Below are 14,111 nucleotides of genomic sequence, written 5' to 3'. Positions count from 1 at the left end.
ACATGATAATTCATTAGATTGAAAAATCTTCTAATTGTTCAATAGTTGTTCATGTGAATTTTCAATAATTTTTCTCATAATAGATCCTAGATGACCCAATTGGTTATGTCAAATTGCAAATATGTCTGCATTCATGAACTTCAGGTTGATTGTTGCATATGTTTCAATTACTCTTATATGAGTATAATATAATATAGAAGATAAAGCAAGCAACCTTTCTAATATACGTTTTTCATATGAGATAGTAGATATAATATAAAGATATTCTATTCCATTCTTTCTATCAGTCTCAATATGATAACCATTGAAACATATATCTTTAAAACTTAATAGATTTCTCTTTTATTGACTAGAGAACAATGTCTTATCAATTGTGAATTTTGTTCCGCTAGGAAAAATAATATTTGTTTTTCCAAACCCTTTAATCAAGTTTGCAGAACCTGATACTATATTGACTTTTGTTTCCAGCATTGTCAGTTTGAAAAAATATTTTTATTTATAAGTATTGTGTGTGTGGTTGCACTATCTACTTGACATATATCTTTTTAGTTCATTTTCGAATCACCAATCGTATGAAAATGATTCATATTTCTTCATTTAAAAGGAAATAACTACAACTCTTAGAACTCCTTTTGACAAATTAATAGAATGGTAGCATCTCATGCCCCTTTAGGTCTTTGGTCCGATTTATAGTGACCTTTCACATCCATGGGTCATTTCTGCATTTTACAGGTGTCAACCTTTCATTCTCGATCTTTGGTCCTATTTATAGATCGTGTATCATGATCATTTAAACAAAGAATTACACACACGCGTGTGGCGATTAATCATGTGTTGATTGGGACATTTTTTGTATTTTTCATTGTGGGTCCGTAGGCTTTTTCCGTTTTCGAAATTGTTGTGTACAGTGTAAATATTTTGCCGATTTGTTACATTTTTTAAAAAAACCCCTTTAGTTAAAGTGTAACTAATTCTTTTTTTTTTCTTTTTGAAATAAACGTTATAGAGAAAGTTTTAGAGGTATGTTAGACTTTTGCAATTTTGGATTCATTATATTTTTAATTTTATTTGTCATTTTAACCGAGAAAGAATGGGTTTTTTAAAAAATATAACAAAGCGGCAAATTAATTACATTGTATAGAAAAATTTCGAAAACGGAAAAAGCTCACATGTTTGGTCATAATGAAAAATACCAAAAATGTCTCCGTGATTAATTGGCACCTAACGTGTAATATATTTAGCAAAAAATCAAACGTTCGTTTAGATTTGACTATTTTTTGCTACACGATCGTTTAAATTATTTGGTACACGATCGTTTAGATTTTATCGTTTAAATTTGGGTAGTTAAATCTAAACAATTGTTTTTTTCAAATTTTTTTGTTATGTGATCGTTTAGATTTGGTACAAGTTCTTCTGATTTGATCATTTAAATTTAGGTAGCTAAATCTAAATGGTTTTTTTCAAGATTTTTTGCTACACAATCGTTTATATTCGGCTACCCAATATCTCAACAATTTTTTCACGATCCTTTATATTAAGAAAACGATCTTGAACAACCAAATTACCCAATATCCCGATGATTGTGTTTCACGATCTTTTATATTTGGCAATCTTGATCAACGAAATAATAGTTTGAAAAAAAAAATAGATCTTTCATATTTTACATTGAACCAAGTAGTAGTTTGAAAAAAAAGAAAGAAAAAGATTGCAAAAGAAATTCATGAACTTCTTGGTTTTGTTATATATGTCGTAAATATTTTAAAATTTAAAAAGAAAAACGGTGGTTTATCAAATTTTTTTCAAAGAAAAACAAAAATGGATGAGTCTTCTTTAACCCAACCAAATAAAATAATATACATAGAGAGAGATACAGGCGGTACTAAAAAATTATAGAAAAATAAAGGAGATGAAATTTAGGTGAGGAAAAGATATAGAAAATTAAAGAAAAGAAAGGTGGAAGGAAAGACTGGGCGTTATGGGTTTGACGAATCATACACTTTGATATTTGGCAATGCGTAGAGAGGGCGGACGATAATGAGTCAAATTGGGGGAAGGATCGAGGGTTTGAGAGACACACCAATGGCGAGTCGATCAATCAACTGCAAGACAGAGGTTGGCAAACCCTTTGTTGCTCTCACTTGCGGTTCTTTGGTTTATTATCATTGCGCCTTTCGAAATTCCAGTCTTCTCTCCCTTGTCGCTGATGTTTTCATCGTTCTCCTTTGCTCTCTCGCCATTCTCGGCCTTCTCTTCCGCCATATGAACGTCTCGTAAGCATTCCCTTATTTCCGCCACTTTTTTTTTTTTTTTTTTTACTAGATTGGAGAACTTCTTCCAGATTGTTTTAAATGCTTCGGATTTTATGTCAACGATCGTATTAGTCCAATGTTGTTGAAATTAGATACTCAATCTGTATGCAGATCCTTATTCTCGTAATTATCTTTAATTAACATAATCTGTAATCTAAAATTTAAATCATCTGTAGGGTTCCAGTAGATCCTCTTGAGTGGCAAATATCGCAGGATACTGCTAATAGTATGATTGCTTGGTTAGCCAATACAATTGGTGCGGCTGAGTCTGTTCTGAGGGTGGCAGCTACAGGGCATGACAAGAGGCTTTTTGTTAAGGTATTGTTCTTTGATTATCACATTAGTGGCCTCTTACACAGTTTTGGGTAGTCTTAAATTGGCTTCTTTCTTTGAGTTTTGGGTTATTATTTGTACTCGAATTGGTCCTTTTTTCTTCTGTTTTTTTAAACTTTTATTTTCTCTGTGAAACATAAATTCCTTCGTTTCAAATAATATATGAAATTACAAAAAGAGAGGTATCCTTTGTATCAAAGGAAATTACAAAAAGCGCTTACGTTGGCTATAGGAGCAGTAAGACACAATAGGTATCCAACAAGCTATCTGAGAATACACAACAAATAACAGCAAGATTAGAAAGATGTTAAGAAAAAAAACATCTTTTTCTCCTTCAGCCAAATGTATCATAGAAAGGACTTAATGAAATCGAGCCAAATAGCTTCCCTTTCTTTCTTGAATGGCGCAGATTCCAGTGATGATAAAGAGTCCCTTGGTAGAGCCATTAGTAATGATAAAGAGTCCAATTGAAAACAAAATTATGGTCTTCCAAAATCCCATTAGCAAGGAATTTAAAGTTCTCTATCTATGTTAACTCCCCTTGAAATTGAAAGATTATTGTATGTATGGAAAGTTCGAAGGTAAAATTTAATTACTAGCACCGCCCATGATTAAGCTTGCCGTCTTAATCCGCCTAAGGTTTTAAAAAATTGCAATCCAATTGTCTTGACAATCCCGTAAACTTTATTATAAATCTATTTCTTTCCTTACCCAGCTTTATGCTAAATTGAAGGCAGGATCCATATGTGTCACATTGGGAAAATATTGCAAATCCTATTCAAAATAAACTTGCAACCTCCTTTTCATGAACTTTTCCATTCTTTTCTTAAAAATTTAATTTGAAAATCTTGTGCCATTTCCAGATAATGACTTCTCATTTTTCTCCTCAAAATGACAGCAATCCATCGTTTTCTTATGTTGCCAGAAAAGCAGAATATTTAACATGTTTACCTAACGATTTGTACATTTCTCCAAACTCATTATAACCATGCTGTCCAGGGAGACATGCGTTACAGTACGTTATCTTCCTAAATCTTTTCTAAACTGACATTTTGGGACAAATGCTTCCCTAGCGCGTTCCTTGAAAAACATTTGTTCTTTGGGTTATACAACTGTATCCTTATACTTGAGTCTGAAACAAGCATTTTCCTTATCACTACCCTGACAAATTTATATAAACATGTCTAAGTGCCACATGATTTCAAACCTTTCTTACATCCCATGCATGGAGTCGAAAATGTGATATTGTAAAAATAAATAAATTGTATATCTAACAGATTTATTGCACACCCTAGGTATTTGTTCATCTAGATCAAATATCAAACATTGTGTAATTGGCATCAGCTTACATTGATACACGATGAGGTTTCAGCAGCACATATTATAGGTTAAATGGTACAAAATACTTATAAACTTTAGTGTATCTAATCATGTCCTTGACAATAGTAAATTTTCATTTTGACCTTTACACTTCGGAATTGTTCCAATAAATTCATTTGGAAATCCTCTCTTGGCATATGTGATGAGTTATTTTTGCTACTATTTATTAGGCCATATTTTGTTAGATTGGAGACCTTTATTATAGGGTGCTCCCTTCCCTTTTGAGCTTGGTTTTTTTGTATGTAGGGTTTATGGTTTAGTATTCTTTCATTTTTTTCCTCAACGAAGGATGATCCTTTATCAAAAAATAATAAAAAATAACAATGTACAAAACAGCTATGGTATAAATTGACAATGCAGACATGATGTCATTTACAACATTATTATGTAAATTGACTTGGCATCTGATATGTAAAATTTGATTTTGTGAATGATGTTTAAATGATGTCGATGATATCTTGCTATATTGAAATGAATAGTAACAACGATCTTATTAGTTTATATGGTTGAAATTGAGTTGTAACCAATTCTATATGTGCTTTTCAATATATACTATTCATTATTTCATTTTTACAACAAAAAGGGAGAAATGCTAAAATGAATATGTGGGAGGACCAAATGAATTCTACTTTCATTTCTCCCTATAAAGCACAAAAGGTCGAGGTTTAAAAAGGACATAAATAAAAATTATTTCAAATGTCAGAAGTACACATGATATACGTGACACCGTCCAGGAGATCTAAGTTGCTCTACCTGATAAGGCCTTTCAAAGAACCAACTCGTAAAAAGAATATGTGTATTGATCTGTCATCTTTTGCTTGTAAATTAAAAGTCAGGCAAATCTTTCTGTAGGTCGTTGTTTGCCTTTACGCCCTCTCGGTGCTTGGAAGATTGGTCTCAGGTGTTACAGTTGCCTATACTGGTATGTCTGGCCTTCCTAATTGTCTCTACTTTTTTTCTATCTTACAAGATAATAAATATGCATGATGTTTTGATAGGACATTTTTCTATGCTCTTCACTCGTCATGTGGTGAAGCATTGCAGTTGAATTTGTTTTACCAATCTGATTTGTCGCCTATTTGCAATTTTGCTAGACTTATTGTTATAATTTTAAAAGATTATGCTGAGTCTCATTTCTTTTTATATTAGGGATAGTTAAAATCTTTTTGCATATTTATGGATTTCTGCGCAATTGATTCTAGTAGCTCTGGATTAACAGGTTTATGTATGTTGTGTATATACATGGTGTTGGAGAATTCTGAGTCAATAAGTGCTGCTATTTCTCCTTTTCTTAGGAGAGGAAATGAACGTACTTCACATCAAGATGCTATCTAATCTTCACTGGCTGTTGCCCTGTTTTTCTTTTTTCTTTTTTTTACTGTAGATGAATCTGTGAATATTATCGTTAACAGAATTTGTTTAGGCGGAATGGAGTAATAAAAGAATTTTAGGAGCCATTGTTGATTACTGATTGACCATTGTGAGTGTTTTTTTTTTTTTTTTGTGAAGTTGAAGTGATTTTTGTATGGTAAAGAAAATATTTGCCAGGACAGTCACTTGGGTTAATGAAATATTTGTACCAAGTTCCAAGGATGTTTAGAAGCAAGTTTGGTTTGATTCTACAATATTTGTATAGGATTTGTTAGGTTGTACTACTACGTCCTTCCATTCTAAAGTTTGGTTTGGTTTGGTTTGTTTGTTTGGTCCTTTCTTAAGATGATATCAATCTTTTATTTTCATGTTTATTTGTATATATTATTTTTTTAGTATAACGAGTATTAACCTTGTGAGTTATTCTCACCTTGCAGAATCTCACAAGTTTTATAATTTTAATTAACTATATGTTAGGCAAATCCTTTCAAATGAAAAAAAAATGTTGAAAATATTTATAACAAAATATCAGTCTTATAGGTGGACAACTATCTTGTATCTTGCTCTATTGTGACATAAATAGTAGTTTGATAGAAAGTAAAATTTTACTACATTTGTAAATATTTTGGTTTATTTTACTATATTGCATAAAATTGGATGATTGTTCTAAATGATATAACCGTTGGAAATATTTTCAAATATAGCAAAATGTCATTGTCTATTATTGATAATCATCCATATCAATTGTGGTAGTTACTAATAAATATCTATTAATATTTTATTGTCTTATCTTATTAAACCCTATAAACACCTCTAATTGCAACCACAAATTAAATGAATCAATTTAAATCAATTATTTAGATTATATTAAATGCATTCAATTCTTTCAACTTAGAACTGATAATTGGAATTGATGTACGAACGTTTTTCTATATATATTTTTAATAGTCACTTACAACCATTTAGATTTTTTTAATTATCCAATAATAATTCAAAATTTTAATGGAAACAATTACATACTTGCAAGATATATTTCAAACTAAGCATGGAGGAGGGGTGTAAATCAATATACTAGAAAAAATTTAATAATATCAAAATTATATAATTATGAGTTCAAAATTTAAAATAAAAATTAATAATTATGAGTTCAAATTTTAAAATAAAAATTAATAAAATTGTCAAAATTAGAATATTCAACCAAATATTTACCTTGGACAGAAAATTAAATATAATAATTTTGTAAATTTAGTGATTTTGTTTTATGGAATATAAATAGTCTAAACTTTTTTATTTTTCTATTTTTGAAACAAATCTGGATGGAAGGTAAATTTTTTCCTAAAATTATTAATTCTTCAGACATCTCAGTCAATTCCTCTGTCGATTGAGCTATTTCGATTTTTGCACCTCAATTTTCTCGACTCCTGTATAAATATATTGCCAATCCTTTAATTTATTTATATTTTATTTTACTTGAATTTTTGAATATATATGCTTGTTTAAATTATATATATTATTGAAGAGTTGAGATGTGGTTTTGTTTAGTACCTGAAATTTAATTTAATTTTTGTTTATAATAACATGCATATTATCTATCGTTCAACATAGATTAAAACTTTTGATTTCTAGGTCAAAACTACAATGTCGCATGAACAAATAGATGTAGACTAAGTTGAACATTTCGAGTACTAACTCTCTGGTGCACCAAAACTTGCAGTTTCAGTTTACACCTTAACTTTAATAAGGCCATTGTTTTTCCATTACATTTCCTTCATTATCGACATCATAACTAATCGGTTTCATCTCACCCCATCAAAATATTCAGATAATTCATAAGATACAAAAACTCAATATTCCTCAAAATACGTACTTACTTCACAAAAATCATTAACACATTTTCAAATATCTATTTACAAAGGTCTTCTCCCTTTCTGTAATTGCACTGATGCCCTCCTAATTCAAACAGGGTTTCAACTATACAAAGACATTTTACATCTTTAATGTACCTTCATTTTTATTTTTTTTATTTTTAATTTCATTGCAACTCTTCAGTCTTCACAGGAGTCCAGTTGTTTCTTGAAATTGAATTCTTTCTTGCATGTGAAACAAATCCAATGATGTATCCAATGAAGGCTCCAAGAACCAAAATACTTCCTCCCATCACATACCACGAAAATGAGAATTCTAGCATCGCATTCCCTGTCGTCGAGTTTGCAATACTACTGTCGATGAATTTTGCACCAACATTACCATTTAGAACTTGTCCAGAAGCCAATATCTCGACAGAATCATGCACCTCTCCATCATGGTTTCCAACGTAAGAGATTGTAAGTTTCTCTTTTGTAGCAACCAATCTGGTGTACCCAAATTCGCCTCCACGGTACATGGACCGTTTTGGTTGTGGGAAGATTGGGTCGTCTGGGTGGTTTGGTCTTGGCTCCCAGATTGGTTGCCAATCTTGTCCAGCCATTCCAATGACGAGATGGACGGGTAATGCCTCCCAATCTTCCCCATCTAAACCCATACTTCCACAGGTGTAGTTATTAAGTGGGCAAAACCTCTCATACCTATGGACATGACCCCATAATGCTAATGTCACATTATTTTTCACTAACAGTGGTTCCAAGTGGTGGAGCATTTTCTCTCTCAATGGCGCATCTCTTAGTTCGTTGCTGGTTGTATACATTGGTCTGTGCCCCTGCACTACTACGAATGGTGTCTTCTTCCGATCAACGGACTCCAAATCACGCTTAATGAACTCATATTGGCTACTTCCTTGAAGAAAATTGGTTTCTGTAGATATGTACACAAAATGCACCGATCCCATGTTAAAAGAGTAGAAAAGGTTTCGAGTAGGCAAGCTGTGGCTTTCAGTAGGTTCTGAGAAGTTTCCTGGCATGTTGAACTTCAAACTATATGGCACCCCACACTCCCCTCCTCCGTCTTTCCCGTATATCCCGTACGCCCACTCAGGTTTCCATGGCTGAAGAGGCCAGTCATATTCATGATTGCCAATGCATACATGGTATGCAACCTTAGACGCCACAGGTTCAATCTGATTGAAGAAAACGTCCCACAACCACGAGTGACCCCTTGCATAGCTGATATCTCCAATGTGAGAGACCATTGCAGGTTTGTCACCAAGTGCTTCAATGTCACGAAGTATCCACCTAACAGTAGATATGCTTTCATCCTGTGTTCGGACAAAGGTCGTGTACGGTGTTGCAGCTCCCATATCACCAAAAAGGAAAGCAATTGTTTCATCCGAGTCCTCATTACGTGACACAAAGTTTAGAATACTACTCCAACCTTTAGAATCACTCCCAACCTGGTAAAAGCAAAAAGCATTGCATTATAGCTCTGTACTCAGACACCTATCAGTAAACTCAAAACAAAATAGAAGCACCATCAATCTAATTTCGTATTTTAATGCATCAATGAATGAGATTAGGCCTTTTAACATTTGAAACCTTGATTGGTTAACCAATGTCCATGACTTGCTCATGGCTAAAGCAAAACAGAATCCAAATTGAATCAACATTTAAAACACGCTGCATAAAACTTCATCTCCACCAAACAAATATCCTAAAAACTATTTGATTAACTGAACTACCAAGGCCCCCATGATCAAAACTCAAAAGCAAATGCATCACAAATTCCACCAAGAATCCCAAACTAGGCAAAAGAAAAACAAGTTACCTGATAATAAACCTTAGCTCCTTTCTTCAATTTATTCATAACAGCATCATGAATAAAACCAGGATCTCTCCAGCCAATGCTATCATTAGCAGGGGAATCGCACATGTGTTCCCTCTCATACCTCTCAACACCCGCCACAACAATCTGATCAAGCTTCTCCTTCTTTTCCCCATATCTCACGTACCTTTCCGATCCATCCTCCGTCACAAACATCACTCTCATTTCGTCATCCTGGTCAGTGAAAGCGAGATGGATCTGCTCCGGGCCACCGCCGGGGGCGAATCGGAGCTCATCCGAGGCCGCGAGGAGGTGCGCCGTGCCAGGTAGAGGGTTGTGATCGTGGTCGTGATGCTTGTCATCGATCTCCGATTCCGTCCAGCGGAAAATCCTGAAAGAGTAATTGGATCGGAGGTTGACTAAAGGGATGGAAACGGATCCATACCCGGATTCCCAGGTGGGAGAAGAAGAAAGGAAAAGGTAGCCGACGAAATGCTTATGGGATGAATTTGGGGGAGAGTAAATTCCGAGCCAGTCGAGGTTGGAAGGGGATTCGATTCCAGACCATTGGATATGAACAGAATCGCCGGATTTGGAGAGAATGGACGGGGAGAGAGAAATGGAGACCTTGGATTGGAATGAAAGGGGGACGAAGGAGAAGAGAAGGATGAAAGGGATGATGAGATAATTCATGTGAACAAATTTACAAGAGTTGTTAACTGTTATTGATGAAATTGAAAATGGAGAAACTGGGAGGGGGCGTGTTCTTCAGCTCGGATTATGCTTCTTTCTTACTTCACTTTGATTCAACAATTTCAACGATTGTTGATTATGATCTGTTGGGTTTTCTGTTTTTCGGATGGTTGAATTTTGATTATTAAATATGGATGTTGATGTCACCGTAGCGTAGATATTTGTTTATGTCTCTACACAAATTGACAATTTTTTTTCTCTCTCTCTCTCTCTCTCTTTTAACTATGAAATCCCAAATTTCCTCTCTTTAACTTCTTTCTTCTTACACAATGCCAATCCAAAATTTCAGTTCCATCACATCTTATTCTCTTTACTTTTTATATTTAGGAAACTTTATATTCATTCTTATACCATTAATAATTCAGCTCATGACTTCATTTCTTGTTTACTTCTTACATAGGATACCCGTTTTTTTAAAACTAACCAACCTTTCAAATATTTAATAATTTTGAAAACGAAAAAAAAGTACACAAACCCACCATGAAAAATATAAAGAAAAATGTCATGTCAACCATACCATAAACAAAACATGTAATATATTTGGTCTACGATCGTTTAGTATTCGATTATTTAAATTTGATTGTTTACATTTGGATAGTCAAATCTAAACGATTTATTTTTTAATTCCCTACGATCTTTTAATTTGGTTACATGATCCTTTAGAGATATACGATCGTACACAATTTATTTTTCAAGTTTCTACACGATCTTAGATTTATAAACACCATCGTTTAGATTTATCTACACAATCGTTTATTTTTTTTTACATGATCATTTAGATTTTGCTACCCAAATCTATAACATACTATCGTTTTAGCCAAATCTAAACGATGTTATATATATATATATATATATTCAGTACTTCATCTTGAACAACCAACCAAAGAAAAGAAAGGAAAGACGATGGAAAGAAAAAAAATCAAATCGTAGATGAAGAGGAGAAAAAAAGACGATAAAAGGGAAGGGAAACCTAAAATATTTAAAAACTAGCTAACTCATGCAGTTTGTTACACGACCCGTAAATATTTTACCAATTTGTTATATTTATGAAAATTTCTCTATTATATTCTAGTTTTAGAAAATTAAACATTTTTATTTTTATATGTTATATAATATTTGCAATTGACCTATTTCTCTAAATACTATTTTTAAACTTTACATTAAAATTTTTACTTTTCACATGCATCACACGTGCTCGTTAGTAGTAACCTAAGGGATCTTATTCTGGTGTGACACTATGATGATATTCGACATTGTAATTTGTTCGTAATTATTCATGTGAAAACTTGTGAGTGAGATATCTTTGATACCACTTAAAATATGTTGGACTAACTCCATTTAATTTGAGATCGTTTCATGATTTTAGTTTCTTATTTAGTTATTTTATAGATTCCGGGCAATTCAACGATAAAATTTGGTGATGATATTGTTTTGGAGCTAAAATGAACGAAAACGAAGTCAAAAAGCACCAACTAAGACAAAGCATAAAAAAAAAAAAAAAAAAAAGCCAAACAGGCTTTTTCCTTGCACTGTCGCGGTGGTCCATGGCGCTATGCACAACGTTGTAAGACAAAATGGCCGAATTTCACAAAAAGGCACTTAGCGCCGCAGCACTACGTTAATGCGCACCAAACTTCTGTCAACATTGCAACATTGTTCCTAGCGTTGCAATGCCCATACGTTTCTTGGGTTGGGAACATTTGCTAGAGAAATTTACGTGCTCCCTGTGTTCGAACCGACTTTGCTACTAAGACTAGTTTTTTGTGTGGGACTCAGTTTATTATTTGATCCGGATTTGGTGACGAAATCGGCTTGATCAATTCTATAAAAGGAGTTGTATAAGATGGGACAAGAAGTACTTGATCTATCTTTTTAGATCTATTATAGAGAAGATTAATATTTCATATAAATATCATATGTGACAATCCTAAATGAGTTGTTAACTTTTCTACACGTGAGAGTTTGTCCTTTGATTTTTCTGGATGAGAATGAGTAATATCCACAAACGCATGCATTGAGTCATAACATAGTTAGAATGACATTGGTAGAGTATCACCTTAGGAAATCAATTTTTAGTTTTGGTAGCTATTGAAAGATTGTTCTAATTTTATATCCAGAAGACCAAACTGTGATAAAATCCTATACTAAAATAATCAACATAAAGGCAATCTTGGTAACGACCATACACAGTTTTCTCTCCATTTGCCTTTTGTCCTTGGCGTTTTCTGATATCCTCAAGTTTTAGACTTTTATCACTATTATCTTATAAAGAGTGATAGACTAATACATATCTGAAACAATTTTTAAATTTAAGAATATATAATCTATATGTCTACATGTCTATAAATTGCAAACTAATTGCCCCTTAGTCCATACCACACGAACTATGATACAAGCCAACTAAGGGGCGCTTTAAGTTTAACTAAATTAAGTCCATGTCACACTTGAAGTTTTAAATTACAACATTAACAAATTTGATCAACCTAATTCAAATTCACTAATCGACTTAAAGTAAAAAGTCGAAAACACTCCTCATTATTTAAGACAATTTGATTATTATGTGATTGTTGTCTGATTACTATTTCTGCATTTTTTTTTAAATTTTAGTCAACCTTGTAAAATAATCATTTGATTAATTTCTGATTATTATCTAATTATCTTTTATTGTTTTATTTTCAATTTTAGTTAGCTTTATGAGATCTTTCAGTTGATTGCCTTACGAGGTTGTCATTGATTACCTTCATCATCTAATTACCTTTTACCTTCTTTTTTTTTCAACTGTAGTTAAACTTTTTGATATAATCACTTGATTAACTTTTGATTGTTATCTAATTACTTTTGATTATCATTTGAGATAATCTCTTAATTACATTTTGATTATGAAGCAATGAAATTCCCAAAGCGGAAGCGTATGAACGCCATGTAAGTGAAATTCAATTTGTAAAATCAACAAATTCAAAGAAAAACAAAAAACCTAAGCATACTTCTATGGAGGAAAAGGTGTAAAAAAACTAACATTTATAGAACCTTAAAGAACTCTTCTTCCAAGCTTTCAAGAACACCAAGAAGTCTTTCTCGTTATTCTCCAAGTAAAGACTCACATACAGTTGTGAGCTTCTATAATTTTGGTGAGGGAAATTTGAAAGAATTCACTATTTTTTTTTTTTTTTTTGGAATGTAGAGAGATCAATTAATTAAAAAAGAGAGAGAGCTTTTTATAAATCTTTCTCTTTTTTATTTTAAGAAAAAATCTTAACCATCGATATAGAGGGAGAAGTTATCAAAATAACTTCCTCCCTCTTTCCCACGTAGAATATTTATTTATTTATTCTATTTATTTAAAAAATTATATTAATTAAAATAAAATAAAATTAATATGAATTTAATCTATATTATATCTCATATAATATAAACTTTATAATATATCATATATAATATAACCAATGGTTTAGATCTCTCATATGATCTATAATTCTAATATGAATCGAATCCATATTAATTTTAACCTATCGTTTATTTATGAATCTTATTCATATTATTATTGTTATTATTATTATTATCATATTCAAATATTAACTTCTCTCATAAAAACTTTATATTATAATGTATCGAATACATTACATTAATTGTATCATATACAATTTATTTCTTATAATCTATTTGTACAATTCAAATTAAACCAAAATAAATTTGATTCTCATTTATCCTTATTGAGCGAACAAGGGGACCTTATGGACCTGCAGATCGAAACTCCAATGATATGAGATTAATTAATTAAACTATTTAATTAAATTAATCTATATTAATTAACTATTAGTCATTTCACTACAAACTAATAGTTGCACTCTTCTTACTCGTAAGTACAACTAGGCCAAAAATTACCGTTTTCCCCTTGCAATTACATCTAACTCCTTAAGTATCACCAATTCCTCTAATGAACAATAATTATAGTCCTACTATAACTAAACTTCTCTTAGACCAAGAGAGGGTGTGGCGCCACATTGTTTAAGCTCTGGAATCAGCCCTTAAGAGAGCAATTTCTTTACTTACTCAATTTCTCTACTTACTCTATTTATAGAGAATGAGTGAATTCTTTATTGTGTAGCTGTGTTCCCAGCTCCCAAATCAGACGAATCCCCAAAATGGTAGGCATATTGAGTCGGCGACATAGGCCACTCTCACCCATGGAAATCAAAGGACCGCCTTCATAGGCAGGAGTTCACAACTCACTCAGTATTCAGGTCAAGTCACCTATGGTCATCCTAGTGAAAT

The 14,111-nt window shown here is 32.3% G+C and overlaps 2 protein-coding genes across 4 annotated transcripts; one reads left to right on the top strand and one right to left on the bottom strand.

The window, feature by feature from the left end:
* The first annotated feature begins 1,874 nt into the window (after positions 1–1,874).
* LOC103503325 (reticulon-like protein B22) lies at positions 1,875–5,614 on the top strand. Of its 3 annotated transcripts, none has more exons than XM_008467481.3 (4): positions 1,875–2,270; positions 2,486–2,627; positions 4,875–4,944; positions 5,242–5,614. In XM_008467481.3, exons 1-4 carry the CDS (start codon positions 2,035–2,037, stop codon positions 5,355–5,357), a joined length of 564 nt encoding a protein of 187 aa, XP_008465703.1. In that variant the 5' UTR covers positions 1,875–2,034; the 3' UTR covers positions 5,358–5,614. The 3 variants fall into 3 exon arrangements, with proteins under 3 accessions (XP_008465703.1, XP_008465702.2, XP_050945652.1); XM_008467480.3 differs by having other exon boundaries at positions 1,878–2,270; positions 5,318–5,614; XM_051089695.1 differs by having other exon boundaries at positions 1,879–2,270; positions 5,228–5,489.
* A 1,629-nt stretch (positions 5,615–7,243) lies between these two features.
* On the bottom strand, positions 7,244–10,118 carry LOC103503324 (probable inactive purple acid phosphatase 2). The gene is made up of 2 exons (XM_008467479.3): positions 9,090–10,118; positions 7,244–8,718 (listed from the first exon to the last, which is right to left on the bottom strand). Exons 1-2 carry the CDS (start codon positions 9,777–9,779, stop codon positions 7,426–7,428), a joined length of 1,983 nt encoding a protein of 660 aa, XP_008465701.1. The 5' UTR covers positions 9,780–10,118; the 3' UTR covers positions 7,244–7,425.
* Between the last annotated feature and the right edge of the window lie 3,993 nt (positions 10,119–14,111).

Source organism: Cucumis melo, chromosome 9 (genome assembly GCF_025177605.1).
Source record: "Cucumis melo cultivar AY chromosome 9, USDA_Cmelo_AY_1.0, whole genome shotgun sequence".
Classification (NCBI taxonomy): Eukaryota; Viridiplantae; Streptophyta; class Magnoliopsida; order Cucurbitales; family Cucurbitaceae; genus Cucumis; species Cucumis melo.
The sequence above is the reverse complement of the archived record's forward strand: the minus strand, read 5'-3'. Positions and strand labels throughout refer to the sequence as shown.

Coding starts and splice junctions, on each gene's coding strand:
- LOC103503325 (XM_008467481.3), top strand. CDS start 2,035: ATGAGTCAAATTGGGGGAAGGATCGAGGGTTTGAGAGACACACCAATG. Junction 2,271..2,485: donor TTCCGCCATATGAACGTCTC/GTAAGCATTCCC, acceptor AATCATCTGTAG/GGTTCCAGTAGATCCTCTTG. Junction 4,945..5,241: donor TGTTACAGTTGCCTATACTG/GTATGTCTGGCC, acceptor CTGGATTAACAG/GTTTATGTATGTTGTGTATA.
- LOC103503324 (XM_008467479.3), bottom strand. CDS start 9,779: ATGAATTATCTCATCATCCCTTTCATCCTTCTCTTCTCCTTCGTCCCC. Junction 8,719..9,089: donor GAGCTAAGGTTTATTATCAG/GTAACTTGTTTT, acceptor TGCTTTTACCAG/GTTGGGAGTGATTCTAAAGG.